Source organism: Furipterus horrens, unplaced genomic scaffold, assembly GCF_987537825.1.
Source record: "Furipterus horrens unplaced genomic scaffold, mFurHor1.1.pri manual_scaffold_4, whole genome shotgun sequence".
Taxonomy (NCBI): Eukaryota; Metazoa; Chordata; class Mammalia; order Chiroptera; family Furipteridae; genus Furipterus; species Furipterus horrens.
The window spans coordinates 105,147,006-105,172,329 of NW_028327174.1; the positions used below are offsets into that span (position 1 = coordinate 105,147,006).

Consider the following 25,324-nt stretch of genomic DNA (forward strand, 5'->3'; position numbering starts at 1 on the left):
CAACTATTTTTCAAAGCCCACTTTTACCTGTCCAACCTTCAGTCATAGCCATCTTTAAGATCACCTTAAAATATGATAAAAGATAGGGGCCTTCTCATAAAAAGAATACATAAATACAATTTATAAATATTTTCAGTAGATGTTTAGATTCTTTTCTCCCTTTTGTAGGAACCAAGCCCATTTTCATACCTTGTTAATACTGGGACTCATTCTCTCTTGGATCAACATGAGGTAGGGGCTCGGGTGGCAGTTATGCTTCTATTCTTTCATGCCAGGCTAGCTTCTGAATGTGTTCTTCTATACTGTCACTCTACAGAGAGATCCACTGATCCTCATTTTAGGAGTTTGTCTCCCAATTATTACGAGAAAACACTATGGGGAAATAATGACAGGGATATTCCAAAAATAACAACAGGTCAGTTACAAAGCTTGCCCATAGAGTGATAGGAAGGTTGTCTTACAATGACTGCCCTCTAAATTTTCTCTCTCAAGGTGGATCTCTTCTGATTATATTGTTAATTGAACTCTGTGTCCTTTCTAGAAAAATCTCACAGTGTTTTTGAAAGTTATTTTGGGAGAGCATTATCTCAAGTAATTAATCTGCATCCCTGAGTTCCAAGGACTGGGTGACCACTATTTAATGGCTCTGGTCCCACCCAAACTTGACTATAGTCTTACTACACAGGTTCTCTGGTATTTTCCCTAAGAAATAGATGTGTCATGAATTTTTTACAAAAGAAAGTCAATAATTTTTAAGAACATCATAAAGGCACTGGAAAGAGGAATATCTTTAAAGAAAGGGTTCATTCATTCAAAAAATAGCACAGGGGAAACATTTTTAACGTAATTCCCATTGAGTTCTATTTTTCAGCTGTTTTAGACTTAAATAGGTATGCTGACTTCAAAACTGCAGTTAGTTTTATTTTATCGCATCAAGATTTTTCTGTACAGCTTATCTTAATGTGACCACTCTAGGCTGGATTGAGCCTGGATCTAGGGGAGAACTAGTGCTCTCTCTCCTATTCGCTGAAAGCAAACGTCCCTTGAGTGGGGAGGGGTGGGGGGTGACCTTGGAGACCAGCGACAGGTTCATACTTGTCTAGGCTATTCAGTTACACGTGAGACAGAGTGGTGAGAGGTTGCGTGCCGCTCTATATAGTGAATCATATTCCAAAGTGTAGTTTGAGTTCTTGTCTGTATACAAGGAAGTAGCAGAATTTATTTTTTATTTACATACATACTTATTTCCTTTCCTTCAGATCATGTCTGCCTCTGCTATTTCTCATCGTAAGTGCCTAAACAACCCTGATTCATTTTGTTATATGTGTGGCAGTTTCACCATTCCCAGTCAAAGGACAAAGATCAGTGCATTTGTCAGGCAAGCCTGTTTTGCATATTTTAAAGTAAAACTTGGCAACCAAGGTAAGTCTTGGGCCCCTCACAAGGTGTACAAAGCAGTGTGTTGAGAGTTTACGGATGTGGATGAAGAGAACACATGATAAATTGCCATTTGGTATACTTAGGGTTTGGCGAAAGCCCAGAGACCATTCAAGCAACTGTTACTTCTGTACAGTGAAAATGTCAGGATATAACAAGAAAAATAAATGTAAAATAGAGTATCTTAATTTACCATCAGCTATACACCCAGTGCCTCATTCAGCTGAAATCCTAGAGAAAAACTGGGGTCATGTTTGGATTCAGATGCCAAAAGTTAGTCGAAAACAAGTGTCAGATCTAACTCAATGAAAATTGCGTTCCCCAGTGTAATGCTAACCTACTAAAAGTGAAAGATTGCAGACTGAGAATACAAAGATGATTTAAAAAGAAAACTGTCCCCTAGGAGCTCAAAACCTTTTTTTATTGTTTTAGTGTCTTTTCTATCTGACATTCTTCTCTCTCCCATCTTCATTGTGCTGGAGTCTGAATATTTCTTCAGTTCCATGGAATCATGTTACTGCTCTCAATTACATACCTTGTTTTCATCACAGTTGAGGCACTTTTTCTTCCAAACGGGGGTTGATGATTTAGCAATAAAAAACACAAGACACCTAGTTAAATTTAAATTTCAGTTCAACAAAAGATAATTTTAGTGTGAGCATGTCCCAATCATTGCATGAAATATACTTAGGCTGAAAAAAAAAATGTTGTTTATCCTATTCTAATTTAACTAAGCATCCCATATTTTATCTGGCAACCTTATACCTTATCCCAACCCATTTCTATAAAATAGGTTATCTCTCAAGTTTAGTGACATCCACAGATTTTAAGTGCATCTTCTTTATTCTATAATCAAGAGAGAAATGCTAATGCTCAGTGGGAAACCACTCCTTGTCAAGCAGCACTTACTTGCTCCCCTCAGACACTGACCCTTTCAGCTGAATGGCGCATGTCAGCCATTGCTAGCCCTACATAACACTTGAGTGCCTGGGGAATGTTTTCTTCCTTTTCCTCGTTGATTTGAATTTTTTATTTTGTCTTTCAATAAAATAAGTCTTATGGGTCTAATTTGTCTATCTCCTGTCCTGGGTCTAGATTTGTCTTTTATTCTGACACAAAACTAAATGAGGATAATGTTGGTGATCATCCAGCAGAGATTCTCCAAGATGTGAGGCAACAGTTCAGGAAGGACTAAATTCTACAAATAACTTACACTTGAATTTTAACCTTCTCCTCAAAAACAGCAAAGAAACCCAAAGGCAGAATAATTAATTTGAATGTCATTCCCATTGTTTCAAGGACTTACAATCTGGTAAGATTTAGAATGTATAATGTGTAGTCTGGAGAAAGGGATTTCAGATTAGCTCTTCTCTGAGAGTTGGCTATTCTGAGCTCCTCAGATACCATAGTTTCTGTGGAGAGAGGTGAACACCAAATGTGTAGTTTATTTAATGCAACGTTTTTATGGGTATGCTATTATATCAACCAGTAACATTTCTAATCTAAATATAATTGTAATTAAAATATTTTCACTAATATTCAAAATCAGCTATTTCTAATAGTCTAATATGCAGCTATTTTAAAATGTGCTTGTAGATAAGCAAAATGTTAGAACCTACTTTCAAAGAAAAATGTCTTCTGGGATAGCATTTATACATGCTCTGTAGTAAATTGGCTTTCGACGACATTCTAAAGAGAAGTTGTCCACAGAAAAAGCTGTAATGATTCCCGTCAGGATGGTCATCTCTGAGATAAGTATCAGAAACTGAAAACCCCCTGACAGCCACCTCCTGTGCCCATTGCTGAGTTAGTTAAACAAAGGGGCTATTAGACAGAGGTGGTGCTAACAACTTAATAGGCCACTAAGCAAACCAAAACCTATGCAGGTAAATGCCTCAAGGGTAAAAAATCAAAATGTTAGGGCAACCAATCACAAATAGCCAACAAGGCTTTTCCAAAAACAATGTGTAAGCTATAGCCAATCAAATAAATTTTTTTCTTTGTTTCCTCCTTTTCTCTATAAGTCTTCCCCCTAGTTCCTGTGAACTTCCAGTTTGTTGCTGCCTGAGTAAAATCCATTTTTGCTCAAAGAAAAGTGAAAATGTTTTGTATACCTTAGTTTATCTTTTAACACCATAAAGAACTCATTTTTAGACATGACATTGGGATGCAGAGAAATGGGGTAGACCAGATGATTATTTCCCAAGAAAAGAATTCAAAATAGGAGGGCTGTTCATACCATTGGTATGTTAATGTCACTTTTTAGAGGAACACTCAAGGATTCTATAGCTCTGAAATCTGCATGTGACTTCTTAGTGGTCAAGGGAGAGAACCAAGAACTTGCAAGCAGCTTATGAGCTTGTTCAGATCCATGAGTAAAATAAGCCTTTAGGGTAGACAGAGACGGTTCTCAGGCCTGAGACTTGAGGCCTCAAGGACCTTGCCATGCAAGCTGGTGAACAAATGTGCCTGCCTGCATATTGTATCTGCTGCTCAGGAGAAGTCACGTTGCCTTCAGTTATTTCTGATTTAGGCCTGAATCTGTACTGTTTTTATTCTATCTGCTGATTCTGATGATCTCTTACTTTGTTAATTAAAATTTTAGCTTATTTTAGTCTTCTTTTATTAGTTCGCTTTTAGCAATGGGAAGAGGAAGTAGCACCTCAGAGAACAGTGTCTGCCCCAAAGGTATCTCAGCAGTCTTCCTTCCAGTGCTTCAAATTATGTATCTGCTTGCCTGTCCTAAAAGAGAACCCCAAAGGTTAAACATATTCTTCCAGGTAATTTAGGAAGACTATAAGCTAAATTACTCTTCTGGGGAAAAGCGCAAATAGTTCAAAAGCCTCTCAAAATTGCCACAAAAGAGAGTCCCAGAGGCTATTTATAGACCAAAGACAGGTCTCTATCAAGTGCGGTTGCTTCTATTATTCTTTCCTTTCTGCCTTTCTCTTTTTCCTTCATAATTTAATTTTATTTAGGGATTAGCCCTTCATGTCCTTTGGCTGTTTTTCTATTTGGTTGTACATGGATGAGCCTGTGTGTTGTATATGTGTTAAACTGGCTTTTCTATGTTATATATCATGTTGGGACTTAACACTTGCTCCCTCTTTGCTCTCTTTAGGCAGAGGATAGACACTGAAAACCTTTTTAGGTATGATCATGTACTAACCACATAGTCTTGGTACTTCATCTATGTAATGTCATTATAGGATATGCTCCCATACCCACAGGTTATTTTAGCGAATAGGTAACTCAAAAGATGCCAGCTCTTTGTTCATTCTGTCTCAGCCAACCCATTCAGAATATTAACTCATGCAGTCAAATTTACATTCTTTAATAGTCTGTATTTCCACATAAAAATGCCTTTAAAAATTCCATTATGAATGTAAATTTAAAAATATACAACTAAGAATAAAAACACCTTAAAAAGTAGAACAGCCAAACTAATGCAGCATTTTGTGGTGTTAGGCAGTGTGATAATGAAGTAACAGAATCAGGCACGTGCTTGTCTGATCTCTACCATATGCCAGATATGCACACTTGATGCTCTAAGAGTAAGAAGTTCTAAAAATGTTCCTTTTCCTCTTTCCCTTCATTTCCTGACAATCAATATTAAAGACGTTAAGCAGAGTTGAGCAAAGAAGGCATATGTTTAGGGCAGGGTTGTGGAGGATGGGGGTGATGGACTACTCCAGAGGGAAGAGATATATTTACCTTTGCTTAGTATTTGTAATTGTTAGCTCTAGGTTGATACGTAGAGAATAATATCTAATCTTCTTATCAAGAAGTTAATTATTTAATAAGAAGTCTTTATTATTTAGAGTCCTATTGGTTGCAAGGGGTAGTAAATCAAACTAGCTTAAGCAAAAGAAGAGGATGGGGAGGAGGAGGAGGACAACCAAGTTACAAGAAGAGCCAGAATGCAGCAGAGCCCTTTGGAACAATTCAGATAAGGAGCTTAAATGTCACCAAGATGTTCTTTATGTCTTTCATCTCTGTTTCTCTCTCTCTCTCTCTCCCTCTCTCTCTCTCTCGACTGGTTTTCTAAAAATAGTAAGAGAAAAAAAATGGCTATCAATGATTTTAAGATTTTACTTGCAACACATACATACACATACATACAACACATACATGTAATAAATACAATACATACAAGAGAGAGACCACCTTGGTTTTTAGTGTTTTCAGGTCCAAAAATTTAAGTGAATGGACTCATTGGCCAAGTTTAGTTATTAATCTCTTGTTTGCAACATGTCTCACCATTCTTTTAACCTATCATTTGTATCTGCTTTGTTTATGATGCTTTTTATATGGAAACATCTTTTTTTGTCATATGTGTAAATCTTTTATGGTTGCTTATCTTCATGACTTACTTAAGAAAGTTTTTCAACCCATCTTTACTCTTACAGATCAATGCACAACTTAATTTTTTTTTCTATTGGTTTTTATTTTAGAATATAGTCCAAATGGATTTTATTATGTATATGATGTAGAAGTCTAACATTCTTTTAGCTAGAAAGCCAGTATTCAGGACTATCTGAAATAAATCCCCACCTCTCCAAACATACCCCTCAGAGGAGTACACATTTGATATTAACCTTAGACTTGTTCCTATGCATGTATAACCCTTTGATAGTCATCTGTGTGTGTATGTGTGTTTATATACACACACACATATGCACACAAACACTGTATGTATAGCATGATATGTTTTTATCTTTCTTTACTTCATTTTCTTTGCTTAAAGGATGAGGAATGAATCCCAAACCAGTGATATATGGCTCTATCTCATTCTTTTAAAAGGTTTATGTGAGGACAATGGAATCTAATTAGCTTTCCTTACCCCAGATGCCCAGGCGTGGGCTGCCTAGAGATAACAGTAGATAGGCATGTGCAATGCACTTGCAGTTATATAAGCATTGATGTTATATTTTTGACTAAGAGCCGGCTTTGTCTATGTATAATATAAAATAGGTGGAACCCCCCGGGGGGGGGGGTGTTCATGTGTGTGTTTGGACAGTGGACAGGGAGTGAACGTGGGAGAGGTGCTGAGCGCCAAGCAAGTGAACAGCGGGGGTGCATGCATGAATACTGTAATGGCTGCAATAAAGGAACTGTTAGAGACCCTAATCTTGCCTTGTATATTTTACCCAACTGCCAGACAAAAGGGAATCTGCATTCTTTGGCATGACAGCCTAATAGCATGCTATCTTAAGAAGTTACAAACCTGACTCATAAGGCATAACCAATTAACTGCTTCCAGCTGAGGAATTCCCCAGGGTAAATTCTTCAGCTGTCCCAGTTCTCCAAGTTCTGCTCTGAACAGTAAGCCCAAATCCCTACAAAGTCCCTTACTCAGTTCCCCTAGGAAAGTGTCACAGTATCTATCTGCTGCTTCTGTCTTCAAAAAGGGCAAACTTCTACTGTGCCACCTTCAATCACTCAGCTCTATAGTCTCAACATTCTTGGCTAGCTTTCTTCTTAATGAGTTGCAGGTCTGGTTTTTCCATTAATATTCTGTGTGAATAAAGGAGCATTTAAAGTACTACTACTCTACTGCTGACCTTTTAGTACTTTTTAATCTATGATGGGCTTGGGGATGGATATAGTTAAAAATAACTGAAGACTTTTGCAATATTTATTGATATCTCATCAATCTTTGATTTCATAGACAGGTACCACTTAGCCAAGTCATGTGATTTTGATATTGATTCAAGGTTTAATCTTTTCTCAGAGCTTTTACTTCCAGAGAATCTCAATCAGGGTTCATTTATTCTTCAAATATGTATTGATGCCACTATTTACAAAGCATGGTGTTAAGTGCTGTGGATATACTGGTGAGCAAAATAGTTACATCCTGGGTAGTTATGAATTTCTTTAAGCAAATTTTAATCTTAGGTGTAATTAAAGCATTATTTGTCCTCAATGCTCCTTGGAAGCATTCACCCAAATATTTTATGCAGATTTAGTCTTTCTTATGTCCTCCTTCCATAAGAAACAAGCTCAGCATAATACCTATCTAGAAGAGAATATACAATAGTCCTTCTATATCGCCGTTGACTTATCGTGGCCTCACTGTATCGCGGGATTTTTAAAAATATTATATTTAATTATTTATTGCAGATTTTTTGTTATATCGCGGGATTTTGTGGTACTGTAGATGTATGTTGTTAAAATTACGTAGGTTTAAGAGTGTAGAATATGTTTAAGAACATAAGTAGTGTTTATAAAAATGTGGAAAAGGTTAATAAGGGACTGGGAACGGTTTATAAGTGTGTGGGAAGGGTTTATAAAGCCTTAAAATATATATAAATACTAAAATAAGTGTAAGGTTCCTATTTCGTGGGTTTTCACCTATCGTGGGGGGAGGGGGTCTAGAACGTAATACCCATGATAAGTGAGGGAATACTGTATTTTCTATCTAGATAGAAATATCTATCTCTATCTAGAATATCTAGAAATGTCTTCTCAATCTAGAAGAAAAGTTATTTAATACTACAATTACCACTATAACACTTTTCAAACATTTTTTCTGTTGACAATATATATTGAGCTCCTCTTTTATATTAGACACACTTATCTAGGATCCAGACCCAGAGGCTGTTTTTATGTGTATGTGCCATGGATCCCCTTAGCAGTCTAAAGTCTATGAATTCCTTCCCAGTACAATATTTTTTTATAAATGCGCACATTAAAATACAATGGATTACAAAAAAAGAAATTGTCATATACTTTGGTTAACAATGTTAATTCATTTCTACAAAACCTGCTGTTAAGTAAAGTCTTTAAATAAAAAAAACTCTATTAATTTTAATAAGAAAATTTATTGTGTATTACATCTTAAGACACACCATTTTTTAAAGACTTAAATAAATAAATGTGTGTGTTGCAAACTAAAAATAATTGCTCCCCTGAGGCCCTGGCTTGGTAGTTCAATTGGTTAAAGTGTCATCCTGAGGCACCAAGTTTGCAGGTTTGATCACAGGTTTGGGCACGTACAAGAAACAACCAATGAATGCATAAATGGGTGGGTGGAACAACAAATCGATATTTCTCTCCCTTCCTCTCTTTGTTTAAAATCAATAAATTTTAAAAAATTTTAAATTGTATTCCACCAAGACAAAGGAAAAGACATCTTTTATAGTGAAAGTTCCCAGCCAAGTTTTCAATTAGGTCCCTTCAGTGTAAATGAGTATCGAACTTGTGCAATTCTGATTGGTCAGAATACATGTAGACAAGGATGCAATTTGTGTAATTCTGATTGGATGCGGCAGGTTTCAGTCCATTGTAGAAAAGTGAAACCAGGGTTTCCTTGCAGTAGTTGACTCAGACCCATAAACAAGCAGGGCATAGTGCAGAAGTGGAGACTTCAGTCTGAGCTTTTGTTTTAGTGTACAGAGCACTGAGGAGCCTCTGTTAACAAATTCTTATTTATAAAATGTGGGCCCTTGGTTGACCATGGGGATCCATCTCAGCAGACAGATTCCTTCTCAGGGTCCACAGTGTGCATATATAGGAATATCTGTCTATATATAACCATATATAGTTATATATTAACACGCATATGTAATAAAAAGGTAAGTTTTTATAAGCAATGAAAAAGAATTTGAAAGTACGTAAACATAGTAATCCAGTGAAGGCTTATTGTACCCACCAAGGGAGGAAAAGATGACTTGATAGTGAGTGATGTGTGTACGGAGAAAGAATGAGGAAGTTTGGCATTAGAAAGCTTGTTATTTTTTCTGCACTATTTTCTTCATAGATGTTTTAATCTTTTGGGGGAATGCATTATTATTGAGGTCAAATTGTGCTTAAAATAAGATTCAAAATTTATCTCTAGAGCAAATATGAAAGCAAAACACAAACAATTCAATCTAGATGGAGACCGTATATGCACACATCAGACCCAAGGGTTGTAAGAAATGAAAATGCTGTGCCTTTATTTCTTGCTTGTTGTTTACAAGCAAAGCAAACATATTTGGGTTCATTTTAACAGCACATCCAATTGAAAATTGTTCCCTATGATACTTTGACTACAGCACCGTTGAGTGAATTGGTGAGTGTGTCTTTGCCTGAAATCATAATATTGATATAATTTCTTATGGCATATATATTTAATATGTTTGGGGTGAGATTTTTCTTTATAGTGTGAATAAAAGGAAAATTTTCCAAGAGTAATATAGCTTTTTAAAAAATATATTGCTAAAAATCCATTAACTGAACATTCCTAAGTTTGGACTTCCTTTAGATGATTAAACAATGAGTATTTATGAAGTAAAGAAAAATGTTTTTCCCCCAGAGTTTTCTTTTCAAAGACTTCTCTGTGTACTCTGGCTAATTTAAAAAGAGCCCAATAGGGTGCTAATTTTTTTCACGCATATATTGCCAGAGTAGTTCCTCTTTTGATTCAAATGTGCTTCTTTTTTAAGTCAAATGAAAGAGAACTTCCTTTTAAAAGGATATGTCTGCTAATCTTGTTTGTCAGAATGAGTCTAAATAAAGCTTCTGGTAAGAGGTTAACTTTTTAGTTAAATCCTCTTGGCTAAGTTATCTGGCAGATTTCATCCTTTTTTGGACAATGTAACTAACGTGTTCTTAGTACCCTCTTTCCAAACTCAAATTTCTGCGTCTGCTGAAGACTCCTCTCAAGTAAATGTCCCAAATCAGTTTATTTATTCCTTGTGAAGTTTGATGTTGGGGTATGGATGTGTGAAATATGCTAGGTACCAAAGTGAGTAAGTGATTAAAATTCTATAGCAGGCAATGGCCTTGGATTGCAGTGTCTAGGACAAGCTATGGAGAAATGACATCTTGAAGGCTTTGGAGTTGGTAGAATAGTGTCTCAAGCAAAAGGACCATGGAAAGGGCAGTAGAAGTGGCCTCCAAAGTTGGCCCCTGTCAGCCTGGAATGCAATTATAAAACTAAGTTTTCTTAACATGGAGTTTCCCTCAGGAGGAAATTCTAGGAGGACACACAAGGTAAATCAATCAATCAATCAATAATCAATAAGTAAATTCTTGTTATGTGCTGAACATAGATGAATCTCCAAAACATTATGCTATTCAGAAGAATTCAGACACAACAGACCACATATGGTAAAATTTCATTCACATCAAGTGTTCAGAATAGGCAAATCTATAGAGATATAAAGTAGATTAACAGTTTCCTAGGCTGGGAGGGACGGAGGTGAGATTAAGGTTGTATTCAGGGTAATGAAAATGTTCTGAAGCTGATTATGGGGACAGCTGCACATCTCTGTAAATTAACTCAAAATCATTGAATTGTACACTTGAAATGGTTGGATTTTATAAGTAAAATGTATCTCAATAAACCTCCTTTAAAAAAACAAACAAACAAGAAGATTGTCTAAGAGATTAAAGGTAGAACTTTCTAGCATAAAGATAGAAGTGCCTTTGACTAACGTAGTCACTATCATCTAAACATGGACAGACAGCTTTGTTTCCACAAGAAAGAAAACCTTGAAAAGAACCATTTCTCGATTGCTTTAATGCTGTATCCTCACTACTGTTTCAGTGTTTCAAATGTACTTGCGATATAACTGGTAAAGTTAGGTGTTAAAAATAGCATGGAAACCATTCTTTCAATTTAAAGATGATCATCACAGTCAAAATTCAAATTGGTTTTCAGAAGATGAGTATATTTTCTACATTTTGTTTGATTATAATATTTTCAAAAGAGGCCTCTTCTTAAAAACATTCAAATATGGAATGTTTTCAACACATGTACTAATGCTAATAAAAGATGCTGAAGATTGCTCCTGCTTCATTTAGGGAAAATAAATATTTACTAAACAAATAAATAAGAACACAAAATAATGGGAAGTATTTTATTTATGTCCTTCAAAAAGTAAGTACAATTTAACATGCTAATCACAACAATTGTTTTTTCTTTAGAGGACGTCTTACCAAGAATTTGAATTACTCTAACTTGCTATACTCAGAAATGAATACATCCTAAATGAAATTTCCGATGGGATTCCAACCTTTGAATTCCTGCCGAAGTACATCCAAATGCATAATAGTTTTCATAATCATTGTGGGCATCTATATGTAGGAGCTCTATATTTATTTATCACACTTTTACAGCTTGATGTTTCTTTATTTTAGTTGACTATCTAGAATAATGTGATGTATCTAATTAATGTAAATGTTAATTTACTTTGAGATATTAAAATCAAGTTTCTTAAAAAAGGGAAAGGTGCTGCTTTTTAGAAGTAAAAATATCATTATACATCCTAGCTTGCTTAATGTCTCCAAAGCTGGGAAGAATGCATTTCACCCAGACTGTAGAACATAAGGGAAGCAAATAACAATTCACAACTTAGTTGACACTTAAAGGCAGCGTTTACATATTAAATTAGTATGCTAATGCTAATTTTTTCTTTTTAAGCAAAAAATTTCTCATTGAGATATTGTATGCCTGGATAAAAAGTTTGTTGGTTTAGTTTTAAAATACAGAATTTTGCCAGTACTTTTTAAAAAACAGCTGTTCTGAAACATTAGTGCCTAGATAGCTGGGCCCCAACTCTTGAGTTTCTGATTTAGTAGGTCTAGAGACAAAAGTTTGCATTTCTGTGAATATGCTGGGGTGATGCTGAGGCTGCTGGTCTGGAGAACACATTTTAAAAACTAACAAGTTTTGATCTTTTGCACTATTAGTTTGAAGGGAAGGGAGGTCCATGTGCTCCATATTAAAGAAGTTATAAGTATTATAGGCCAGGATCATAACTTGCAAAAACTTTATGTAATTTCTTAAAGTTCACAATTTTCCAAAGTTCATCATCTGCCTCTTTCCCCAGACTAACGTTAAACCTTAAAATTGAGATAGGTGTTTAGAAGCTGGGAGATACAGATAAACTTCCCCACAGCCTGAATCCTAGAAGGTTGCCCCAGGAAACAGAGTAGAGGGTGGCAGGTTTAAAAAGAGGAAAGTAACTGGAATCATATGATTCTGCTAAAAGGAAGGAAAGGAAGTCTTGGAAGGAAGCCTAACTATGGGAAATGGCCTTGGGGCTTCACAATAAAAAGGTCAATAAGAATGGCTGGAGGGCAAGCTATCAGGTTGATCATTGGCCTGTTGAGATAAGACCCCAAACCAGCCCTTCTTGCTCTCCTCCAGCTTCCTCCACCTGAACTCCCAGAAGTTCTTGGGCTCCCCTCAGTTGCCGAGGAAGAGGGACTATGGGGCTGACCAGATACCTGGTTCCTCTTGCCAATTTAAGCTGAAGGAGAAGTGAGATGCTTACATAATCTAAAATAGAAGGCATTTTGGCTGCTTTCTATTTTCTGCGCCTGGGGGTAATTTTCATCCCAGAGAAATTATTTTATTTGGCAGATTAATGTTTTAATATCTCCTTTGATTGGTTTTTCAGTGAGCTTTTGAATAAATGGAGCTGTATTTTTCAGGGTATGCCAGCCATAAGAAGTCTCTTCAGCTGCCTTGAGCTTTTGTGGTTATTATTGTTGTTTTTCCTTTGTGGTCTCAAATTGTCTCCAAATGGCCTTCTAACTTTACAGGGTTTTGTTTTTCACAGTCCCTTTTAGAAAAGGTAACTTCAGGGAAAACACAGTTTTGCCATCCATGATGCCAGAGTTCAAATCTGGTTGTCAAGATCTTGAGTAAATTACTTATTTTCTTTAGGATTGAAACCTCACGTTAAATGCTGTCAATTATACTTACCTGGTGGTATTTCTTGAAGAATTAAATGAGAATGTCTCTAAAACTTTGCACAGTCTTTGAAGCTTTGTCAGTAATATTAATCTTTATGATCATTGTTGTTCGGTGACTCGTCAATCTTTTTTCCTTCCATTCTCTCCAAACAATCTGAATTGCTTTAATAAGAAGAAACAGTTTAGCCCTAAATCTGTGTGTGTCACCCTCTGATTCATAGTTCTCTTGCATCTTCTGAACCCCAATGGATGTGAACCTAGTGTAAGTGCCTTAGTCTATGCCCTTGGATTCATACCTAAGCAAAGCCAGGCAGGCTGCCAGATGGAGAGGCTGCTAGAAGTGGTCTCCTTCCTGTGGGTAACCAAGAAAAGAATAAATAAAAGGCGTAGATCTCCAGTTCAAGAGATGAGCCTGCATGAAAAGCTAAATTATTTAAAGATTTAAATAAGAATACAAATATAAACATCACTTCAACATGACCCCTCTTTAAACCATCATCCTCAGGGCTTTCTAAAAGTTTATCTGACCATATCACTTTCCTGCTAAAAACACCCCTCAGCACCTTATGGACCCCTGCACCCACCATTTTTTTTAAAGAATATTTATCTTCCTTATGTTGGTTTAAGCCTTTAAGTTATATCAAGGTTAGGGTCCTTCTTTCCTTCATTCCAAAAAGACATAATTAATGGCCTGCTTCACTGGTTTAGCAGAGAGTCCTCACTTTGGGGACTTCCTTATCTCCTTCTGCCTCCAAATACACACAAAAATAAATGCCTACTCTCTATTTGTTGTTAACACTCTGTAAATAACTCTCCTCCTCAACCTGTACCTGCTGATTAAACCATGAGTTTTCTAAAGCAAGTACCATGGACACCTAATACTATTTGGAATTAAGTTCACAATAAATATAACTTTAGTGAATGCAGCTAGCAGACTAACAACAAAATGTTTATGGGCCTAAATGTGCCTTCAGGGTGTTACAGAAACAGGGGAGTCCAAAAACAAACCCCAGAGTTTGCAGGCTGGGAGATAGGGAGCAGGAAGCAGCTTTCAGGATGCCCTTGCATGCCTGGGGCTAGTGGCTGGAAACTTTGTTGCAAAGATCCGCTTTACTTCCAAGACTCAGGAAGATGGAAGGGATCTTAGACTGTGGGCTGATAGGAAGAAGCAGACAGAGCCTAGGTAGGGTTCTGTGAATGGTCAGAACTGTTTGCAACACGCACTGCATGAGAGGACGCAGGGGGAGAGAGGAGGCAGGGAGGGACAGGGAAGCAGCTGCGGACATTTTGGGCTGGCTCTGGCTCTAGGAGGCTCTCTCTCTCAGGCTCTGTCTGGCCCTCACGCCCTCACTCTCTGGCTCTTGTGGGCTCCCTCCATCTGGCTTGGAGAAGGGATCTGCAGGCTGCTTTAAGAAGAGGCTCTTTCCAGGCTGCTTTGAGAAGGAGAGGAGATCCATGCGGTTTGTAGGAAGAAGGCAGTTTGCAAGGAGGCTGAGAATCCAGGTGGTTCTGCATTGAGAGCTGGAGGGCACCACAGCACAGAAAGGACCTCCCCAATCAGAACTGAGTGATTGGCAGCTACTGGTAAAGCTGAACTGTGCCTAGGAAGTAGGGAAACGGTGTTTCTGACTTTCCTAAGACTGGCCGGGTCTGGGAGGGGGAGGCAGGACTATGTGTAAATAAACAATTCTTTTTCTTTTCACCAAACGCTGGTATTCAGAGTTATAATTCTGGTGGTGGGCAATCGGGCCCCTAACTAAACAGCCCGGGGGTTCTGTTACAAGGGGAGGGGAGGGTTCAGATAGGGAACAGCACTTTTGCTAGGTGGGATTATACAGGGAGGTTGGGGGAGGCCTTCGAGACAAACTTGTGAACTGTAATAAAGCCATTTAAACAAGTTTGGGACCTTCTTAGCAACAATCCAGGAGTCCTCGATCACATGAATAAAGTGAGAGACTGGAGCACAGAAAGGTCACCTTGTGAGCAACTTCAAGGTAGAATGTCAATAAGAGAGCAACACATAAGCAATTGACATCCATGGGGAACCAGAGGAAAAAATACTAAAATGTATCTAAATAGCAAAGGGAAAACAAAGCAAAAAATCTTACATGGGGGAAATGTAGATGATATGACAATATTCCCGAGCAACGCATCCAAGTCACCTTGGTTTCCATTTCATTTTCTGTGGAAATAGTTCATCCTAAAACAATGATAAATTACAAAAGCAATCAATGTAATAATCTAACACTTATGGCAGGCAGGAGAGAAGTGCCATAAAGTTAACTTATTTTTTCCCCTTCAAATATTTACTGCCTGGTTTTAAACTGCAAAAACTTTCTACTTTATTTTTCATCCAACAAAATGCAAGTAGTGGTTTTATTTTGACATCTGTATTTAGATATATCTATTTTACATCATTACACAACATTGACTATGGGTTGAGTTGTTGGTTAGGCACTGAGGGTACAATAATGAATGACATGAGAACTTACAGGCTAGAAAGGAAGAGGGACTGGTAAACACAGTCAGTCACTCTAGTATGTGTGATAAATACCAGAGCCAGGGCAAGGGAAGAGAGAATACTGTAGAAATTTATTCAAATCCAGAGCATCAGGGAAGGCTACTTGGAGGATGACCAGAAATAAGCAAGATTAAAGGGAAAGGGACCAGGTATTCCAGGCAGTGGGAATAGCATATAAAATGAATAGCATAATAGTTTAATTTAGTGCTATTTTATTCATAGATTAATAGTTTAGATAAGTTCCCAAATGTAGGGTCATGATGAAATGCAGAAAGTGACATTTAGTGACTTTATTAAGAAGACCACGCTTTATTTTGCTTTGAATACCTTTCTTAATTTGGGGATGTTAACACGTTGCGTACCGGGGAATTTAAATGCCGTTTAGAAATGACGAGAATTCTCGCCACCAGTATGCAATGTGTTAAAATGTCATCTTTCCCTCCAAATGATAGTGGTAGAGGATGGTAATGTGATTAAAAAAAAAATCTTTGGCCAAATAAAAGATTTTGATCTCTAAATTTTACTAGTTTATGAAACAGAGAAGATCATTTCCCTATCCTACATAAATGTTTATTTTTCTTTTTTTCTTTTTAGTTAAAAACACAATACTCAAAAGGTCTATAGGGAACTCTGATTTGTTAGTCTGAGCAAACTGTTCCAGTAACATTGGAGCTGAAGGACAGGAATATAAATCCCCAGCCCTTTGAAATTCTAGTTAGTTGTCCAATAGTTACCTCTATAGAAGTAACTTCTGAACTTTTCAGCATTGTTTCCAAAGATCTGACATTTGAGCCTTTCTTGCCAACTTATTTTGAAACCCAGGTTCATTTCCTGGATTTGTTTTGACAGAATCCTAAGACTTACTTTTAGTGCTTTGATTGAAAACTTTCTAGGTTTTAGAAATTTCATAATATTATTAAATTGCCTGATGATAATGTAAGCTGGAGACAGTGCTAAATAGTTTCTGTAGTTATTACATTTAGTCCTCACACCAGCAGGAGGTTAAAAAACTTGCCTAAGGACACCAAGCCAAAAGTTGTTTGGAAGTAGTTGGGATTGTCCTGTAGTTTAGCATAGCAACATGAAAAAGTGTCTTTATGATCCAAAAGCTGTCCAGATACACCAGCTTGTTTCTTGGAAGGGACGAGCTTGACTAAACTTCTGGAAAAATATTACTAAACATTTGGGTGTTCAGAATTGAAAACTATTAGCAATTAACATTATGCACTATCTAAAGCTTGCATGTAGGGCCGATATCTATCTATCTTATCCATCTATCATCTATCTAAGTGGTCCCTAGATTCCCCAGGTAAGACAGTAATTTCTTAAATCCACCTGTCTTATAAAAGAATTAAGGCGGGAAACACAATAAAAAAAAAGTGTATGCCGGTGGGGAACCCTTCAGATCTATGTGAGCTGAACTTTCTGTTAACTCTTAATCAACTGATTTTAAAAAGCATTCAAAAAGGGGTTCAGCTGCTGCCCAGAAGGTAGTTAAAAATAGTGGAGAGAACATGGTCTTGGAAGACAAGAATGAGGTCAAATCCTAGCATTTTGTTAACTTCATTATTTCTCTTTTATAGATGAGTCCATTTAAACTCAGAATTATTGGGAGTCCAAGTTAGAGACCAGGGTTAGAGGAGAAAATTTGCACCTGATTTCTAATCTAATGCTCAGAAGGCTGATAATGTAAGGAAAATGAACAGAGTAGATGATTAAGGGTTGGCAGTGTCAGGAGAGATATCAGAAGATCTTGTTTCAGGCTATGGTCATTTTCAGGATTTACTTCTGTTTCCCTGAGTAGTAAAAGAGGTTTCTAGTCCCCAGTTAATTACCATGATGGTTATTTTTAAAGTAAGTTTCTATCTGAAAAGTCCTATAAAGAAACAAATGTACCTTATTTACCATTATTTTTTATTAATTTAGCCAAAAAAATTAATACTTTCACAAGTGAGTTTAACAATATTAAAGTATTTATTTCACGTTACCACTTACTGTGTGTGAATGAAAAAATAACCTAGAAGTTACTCTTTCAAACCCAGTTTTACATACTTCATGTAAACAATAAACTTTTTTTCTCTTTCTACTTTATAACAAGTCCTACTTTTGCTTCATTTCTATGGCCTTTCATTCAGTATTAAAAGAGAATAAACTTAGGGTGGTATGTTTTGCAATATTGATGATCAGCTCAGCTCACGATATTTATTTCCATCTGGTAGAGTTCAACTTCTTTCTCTTGTTTGCCTTCTCCATCTGCCTGCCTCACCATCGTTTTTTTTTTTTTTCCTTTCCCTTCTTCTCCTTAATGGAGTTAAAAGGTTAACCCTTTTCTAGGCCTAATTGTTTGAGCAGGCTCACGCTTTGTGCCTGTCTTTTTTTTCTAGTTTTGCAAGTAGGATTTCCAGTCAACTTAAAATGTCTATGCCTAATACTTTCATAAGCTTCAAATTTTATCCTTATTTTCTTCTGTCTTCATTGAGAGCAGCAGAACTCTTAAGGTTCGGACAGTTACTTGGACTAAAAAATAAATTTTTGGTTTTGTGTATAAACGGTGTGACTTTTTCCCAATATATACTAAAATGTACAGGATCCACGGTACTCCATCTTCATTAATTGGCTTTCCTATCAGCTATAAGCTGCAGTCAGGAAGGTGTCCACTCTTCTCTCCCATGACTCCTTAAGTTACTGAAACAGCAACCGCAAAAATCTAACTAACCTTTTATTTATTTATTTCGCAATTAAACTTTTACAAAGACATCCGCCCACTCCTCCACGAGGGTGGAGCAGTAAACGGCTCTACTGCGTTGCATGCACTTCTGCGAGGAGACCTGGGCTCCCAGAGACTGAAGAACGCCCTCAGAGGCCCGTCCCTCCCCCTTGCTTTGCACTCCTTCGCGCCCCGGCCTTCCACAAGGGAACCCGTAACCTGCGGCTCTCTCCGCTCCTCCTGCTACGGCGGGCCAGGCAGGTACATCTGGAGGAGGGACGGGATGGAAACACAAAGTGCGCTAGGAGGCTGGCGCTCCTTCCGAGCAGTCGGCGCGCCTGTAGACAGCCTAAGCAAAACGGCTTTCATCAGCACAGCTATGAGCCTCCTGGTAAGAGTCCTGGTAGCGTACTCTCGCACAGGATGCACTGGCACTGGGCCTCCAGTAGCTGAAACCGGAAGGAGGAGCTAAGACGGGGGGCGGGGCTTTCACACGCGCACCCTCAGTTTCTTTCGTTCGCCACCACAGCTCCCAGGTCTCCAGCAGCCACTCTGGGTTTATTTGTTTACAAGCGGTTACGTCAGCTCCTCCCCCTCTTCCTTGCCTCTGGACCCGCCCCCTGGCCCTTTTTCCCGCCCCCTCCAGCTCCGAATTTGCTTGCGTCACAATGGTGCGATCTCCGGATTGGCTTAAGTCGGTCGTCACGCTCCAGCTACGCACTTCCTTTCCGTGGCACTATAAAAAGGGGCGCACAGTTCCCGCATCTCTTCGCCCCCCGGAGCTGGAAATGCAACTGTTGGGAGCTGTCGAGGCTGCATAGCTGGAGGCGGAGGCGGCTGGGGAGGTCCGAGCGATGTGATCAGGCCGCCGTCGCTCGTTTCTGCCTCTCTCCTGCCGCCTCCTGTCTCGAAAATAACTTTTTTTACTATAAAGGAAAATTTTAAAAAGTAGCCGCCCGCCCCTCACGCCCTCTCTTCCTCTCAGCCCTCTGACCTGTGAGGGAGCCCGGGGTGGCCGCTCCGCCATCGGGGCCGCGCCACCGAGCCCCGGCCGCCCCCATGCATCCCTTCTACACCCGGGCCGCCACCATGATAGGTGAGATCGCTGCCGCCGTGTCCTTCATCTCCAAGTTCCTCCGTACCAAGGGGCTCACGAGCGAGCGACAGCTGCAGACCTTTAGCCAGAGTCTCCAGGAGCTGCTGGCAGGTGAGCGGGCTGCGGTGGGAGGGCGCGGGGTGCCTTGGTGGGGTGCGCCCCCCCCCCGCCCCCAATCTCGGGCCGAGCCTTCGGGGCTGCGGGAGCCCGGCAGTACCGCCGACCCGCCGCACTGAGGTGCAGCCGCGGGACCCGGACTGCCGCGTTGGCGGGCCGCTAACGGCAGGTCCTGGCGAGGGTTTGGGGGCTGGTCCGAGGGCGCCCCCTCCCCCCCACGGCTGGCAAACGGAGGAGAGAACGGACGCACAACAAAGAAACTAAAGGCAACTGAGGCGGGAGCTAAGGTCCTGGGACCTTCGTCGGATCTGGGGACAAAGGAGCGACGGGGCTGGGGTTGGTTCCGCGCCCCCTCCCCCCACCTCCCCCCACACCGTAGCGTGCTCGGTGACCTGTCCCGGGCTGGGAAACCGCGCCGCTGTCCCGAAGCCAGCCCGGGACGGACGTGCCTCCTCCTCCCCATTAATCATCGGATTTGTCACCGGTGCAATTACAGCCCTGCCCAGAGCGTGGTTTAGAGGGTTGCTTGTTTTTCTTCCCTTCAGGGTTAACAGTCCGGTTGCGCTTCTCTCTACCGAAGCCACAAGCCCCATTGTATGCGGGTGGGGTGGGGAAAGTACACAGATTCCCGCCCGGCCGCCAGTGCTGTCCGGCCGCCCGAGGCTGCGCGCCCGATTACTGTTTTTGGCGGCTCAAGCAGTTGATTGGCTCCTGTAAATTGTTTTGTCCCCGTACTACTGTATTGTTCCGAAACCCTAACCCGCTCATTCCCCATCGCCGCACACGCACAGCAGAGAAGGCTATGCTGGGCATTTGTAAAAGTTGATAGTTTTCATTTTCATTCCTCAAAGGAACGAGGCGGGAAGAGGAAACTACAGCGGGAGCTAACAGTAACCGTCTAAGCATTGTTTCTCTGTCCTTTTCTTCTGTAGAACATTACAAACATCACTGGTTCCCAGAAAAGCCGTGCAAAGGATCAGGTTACCGTTGTATTCGCATCAACCATAAAATGGATCCTCTGATTGGACAGGCAGCACAGCGGATTGGACTGAGCAGTCAGGAGCTGTTCAGGCTTCTCCCAAGTGAACTCACACTCTGGGTTGATCCCTATGAAGTGTCCTACAGAATCGGAGAGGATGGCTCCATCTGTGTGTTGTATGAAGCCTCACCAGCAGGAGGTAGCACTCAAAGCAGCACCACCGTGCAAATGGTAGACAGCAGAATCAGCTGTAAGGAGGAACTTCTCTTGGGCAGAACAAGCCCTTCCAAAAACTACAATATGATGACTGTATCAGGTTAAGATATAGTCTATGGATGGATCATCTTATAATGGATGGAAAATTTGATTTTTGCTTTGGGTGGGCTCCTCTTGGGGATGGATGGATTATGGAGTTTAAATCATGTCTCAGCTGTGAAGATCTGGCACAAGATAGAGTGGTAAAAAAATTTTTTTAAATGACAGTGCCATAGTTTGGACAGTACCTTTCAATAATTTAATAGCCTGTGAGTCCAAGTACATGATCACTGTTTGCTAGAGAGTCAAGTCCTAGGGTGGTTTCAGTTTCTTCCAGAAGTTATACCCAAATTTTTAAGTCAGTCCCTTTAATGCAAATCTATTTCAAAGAACTGTTCTCTGCAGTAGACCTTGCAGAGGAAATTTGCACTATTCCACTTGAAAATTGTTAACTTTTTGGCAGCTGAATAGGAAAGCTCAACATTTTAAACATGGTAGTACTGGAAATTTTATGACAAGACTTTTACCTAGCACTTAAATATGTATAAATGTACATAAGACAAACCTAGTAAGCATGACCTGGGGAAATGGTCAGACCTTGTATTGTGTTTTTGGCCTTGAAAGTAGCAAGTGACCAATCTGCCTTGGCAACAGGCTCTAAAATTTAAGACCCTTAAAAAGACACTGTCTCAACTGTGGTGTTAGCACCAGCCAGCTCTCTGTACATTTGCTAGCTTGTAGTTTTCTAAGACAGTAAACTTCTTATTTTTAGAAAGTGGAGGTCTGGTTTGTAACTTTCCTTGTACTTAATTGGGTAAAAGTCTTTTCCACAAACCACCATCTATTTTGTGAACTTTGTTAGTCATCTTTTATTTGGTAAATTATGAACTGGTGTAAATTTGTACAGTTCATGTATATTGATTGTGGCAAAGTTGTACAGATTTCTATATTTTGGATGAGAAATTTTTCTTCTCTATAATAAATTGTTTCTTATCTTGGCATTTTAATCAATCTCTTGTCATGATTATAGAGGTTTAGCTAAAGAAATATTTCTCAGAAGACTTAGGATCTATGTGAATGTCAGTTACACACTGGTCATGCTCAAGAACATTTATTTGATGAGTGAAGATCTGTGTATACATATTTAGATGTTACAGGAAACACGGGGTTAAGTTTTTAAAAATCTATAGTCAAAACATGGACATATTTCCAGGCCAAATGCATGAAATGAGGATAAAGAGACAAGTAACACCTACCAAAAATGATACTCTTAAGGATTACATTTCGTTGCTTCCCAGTTGAAGTGAAGATACAATGTTTTCATTTTGACCCACCTTTGAAAAACAATTATTTTGCCCCTGTGGATTTCTTGTTCAATTAAAAAATCCTGGGGCAGATGACCCATAGTCTTAAAGAACAGGCTAATGCAGAGAGATTGGGTGCTTTTTGATTTTCATCAGCTGCAAGATTTACGTAAATCACTTAAGCTGGAATTCAACAAAAGGTATGTTTTATAAATATTTTTTCTCAAAAGTTCTAATGCTGAGTTTCTGATTCCTCATTTTCAGATTTTTATTTCAGTTAAATCCTAAGAACCTAAATGAAATATGAACATCACTGGAGTGTAGACTCCTCCACTGCCCCATACAATAGAGATTTGCTAATTCTTTGGTTATAGAGGATAACATGGTTTTTCTCTACACAGTTAAATAACTTGCCATTTAGTGGCATTTTTTTAATTATTTCTTTTTTGGTGTAAATGTAAACATGTTCACACTGGAAATATGCAATCTTAGGTTACTTGAAATTACTAAGCCCAAGTAAATATGGAGAATTATTTCTATTTGTAAGATTCTGACTTTGTAGACCACACAGGAATACACAGCTAAACCTGTAGGTATTTAGAACCACAACACACAGACTACCGTTGCCAATTACAGCTGTATTTTTCAGCCTATTCTTTGGAAAGTCCCCCCGCTAGTTTTTCAAACTTTAATTTACAATAAAACAATTGGTGCCGTTGTCTTTACACAGGTCTCCCATTAGTGCTGACTAGTACTGCATACCAACTGCGTTTCATGTAGCTCCTTTGAAGCTAGGTAACTGATAAAGCTTGACACGATTTGGGACTTAAGGCAAAGTGAGGATGACTTCCAGACGGTTGAGGACTTTCATCATAAAACCTTTTTTCATATGGAGAATTGTTTTTGAAGATCTTCACATTAGACTTTTTAGTACTTTAAAAGACATTTGGTGGGAAGAGAACTTACTAAAAACATTATATTTTAGAATTCAGGTGATGTCTGGCATGTAAGGAGCTGTTAAGTTCCTCTTTAAAAGGCCAACATCACTGAGCCCTAGCATCCAGCTGTTTCCTGTGACTTTAACCGTCCGTTCCCCAGACAATTGTCTAGAGTACAGTAGCTGTTTGATATTTCTTGTTCATTGCTTCTGGGGAATGTTTTGCCTAGCTATTTTGATAAAAACATTTGAGAGTGCTGTATGCAGATGCAGGTGTGTGCCAGGCCTGTACATGTAGTCATTTATACCATTTATGTACTTTAAGAATTTAAAAGGCTTTTAGACTGCCTGAGTTTAAAAGATAGTTTCTTAGAAATCATTTTAAGAAAGGATGTCTGCTTTCAAAACCAAAAGTTTCCACTGATGCCAGGAATTACGTTACTGGCAATAAGTTTAGGAATGCTACTTCGGAGTTTTAACAGGTAGTTGTAAAATTTTTTCCTCCATATGTAAGGACTGTTTTGCTCTTAACGCTGAAGCAAGGCTTACAGTGGATGATACGGCATTGTTATCCTAGTTAATGCAGGAAAATGTTGCTGTTTTCCCAGCAGTCTGGAACAGGAATCATATGTCCTTACCTTTAATTTGCAATATTTCTGTGATAATAGATTGGAAAGGCCACCAGAAAACTGCATTCTGGTACTGTCGCACAAATGATTTCCTTAAGTCACTATAGCTCAGAAATTGTAAGTCATTTTACATAGGTGTTACAGATCATGGAATTGGCTTTCAAGTTGAAGTAGTATTATTCCTGAGGATTCTGGTGTTTATAAAGGTTTTCAGTCTTCCTCTGATCTTAGGAACAAATATATCTGCTATTTTTTAACATTTCGTCCGTGATTTTTTAACATTTCTTTTTCATTGTTGTTGTTCCGTTTTGTTTTAATAGTTTATTTTTTATTGTATTATTTCCATTTAACATTTCTGATATTCTCTCTTCAGAAGAGAAATAGTGTTTTGTTTATTGAATGTAAAGATATTTTCTCTCCCCTTTGCACCCCTATTTTAGATGATGTGATATGATAAACTATTTGTCAATAGTTCTGTCTATATATAGAAGACTTCGAAAATGTATTTTGATTGTCTCAAACAATATAGATGCCTTATTTTTCTGAAGGCATACCAACTGCAAATAGCCTAGGATCATCTCTCAGTCTCTGCAGTTGAACTTTTGTATATGGCTGCCACCAAAATATGACAATGGTATTTTTTTTTTCATGTTTGGAACATAACAGTATGAAAAATATCTTTTATAGTGAAATACTTTGTACTACTAACCATACTGAGCTGCTTGAGTCCTTAAGCCATTTAGAACAAATAGGCCACAGGAATTGGTATGTCTTGAGTTATAATTTCTGGTTATTTCTATAGATCTTTATATTTTTTTCTGATAATAACATACAGTTAAGCAAGATGTTAAATTTTGTATTTTTGAGATGTTCCTAAACAAGTAAGCCTTAGATAGATTGTATTAATAGTGAGGATTGATATCATTTTCTCAACAATTTGTGGAGTATAATGGACACCAGCTTTTTTGGCTGCAGTTTTAATTTGGTTTACCAATTTCTCTTGGTGTCGTCGTTCAGTGTGTCAAATAAGAATAGAAAAATCATAAGCCTTTCAGTCGAGTCATAGGAGTCTCAAATATTTTTAGTGTTTCTCTGTCATCTCATAGTTGAATAATCTTACAAGGAATATTTTGGACTTCAATTTCTGATTTTTATATGAGCCTTTTCATGATATTTAGTACTATTTTAGTGTTGAAGATACAGTGATCTTTTGAGAATTCCATACAATTATAAAAGAGAGTAACAATGCTGAAGAATGAAGTGATTTGAGTCCAGGCTTAGATAAAAAGGGAATGGATGGGGGAAATAAAAAATGGGAAACATAGTAGAGATAGAGGAATTTAAAAGTTTGGTAATAAAAATGCATTTGCTGTGGTCATGTTTATCAAGAGAGGTTTGTGCAGCACAGTCCTTTGGCAGAAAGTTTGGCTAATGCTACTGCAGGGATTCTGTAATTCGTGAATCCGGGACAAAGTCTGCACTCAATTTGTGAACACGCAGGTCAAAGTGCTAGTAAGGTTTATGGCCCATACGAAGTGAAAACTGGGCTGGGGGAGGAGTGGATGGTAACATGAGTAAAGCGTACTCCTAAAGGTGTTTTTGAAGAAATTCAAATATAGTGCTTATGCCTCTGCCTCAGCATTTATAAAGG

At 38.6% G+C, this 25,324-nt stretch overlaps 1 protein-coding gene across 1 annotated transcript; it reads left to right on the forward strand.

The window, feature by feature from the left end:
• Window positions 1-19,112: 19,112 nt before the first annotated feature.
• On the forward strand, window positions 19,113-21,810 carry BTG1 (BTG anti-proliferation factor 1). Its single transcript, XM_090273894.1, has 2 exons — window positions 19,113-19,563; window positions 20,502-21,810. Exons 1-2 carry the CDS (start codon window positions 19,416-19,418, stop codon window positions 20,867-20,869), a joined length of 516 nt encoding a protein of 171 aa, XP_090130020.1. The 5' UTR covers window positions 19,113-19,415; the 3' UTR covers window positions 20,870-21,810.
• Window positions 21,811-25,324: the final 3,514 nt, after the last annotated feature.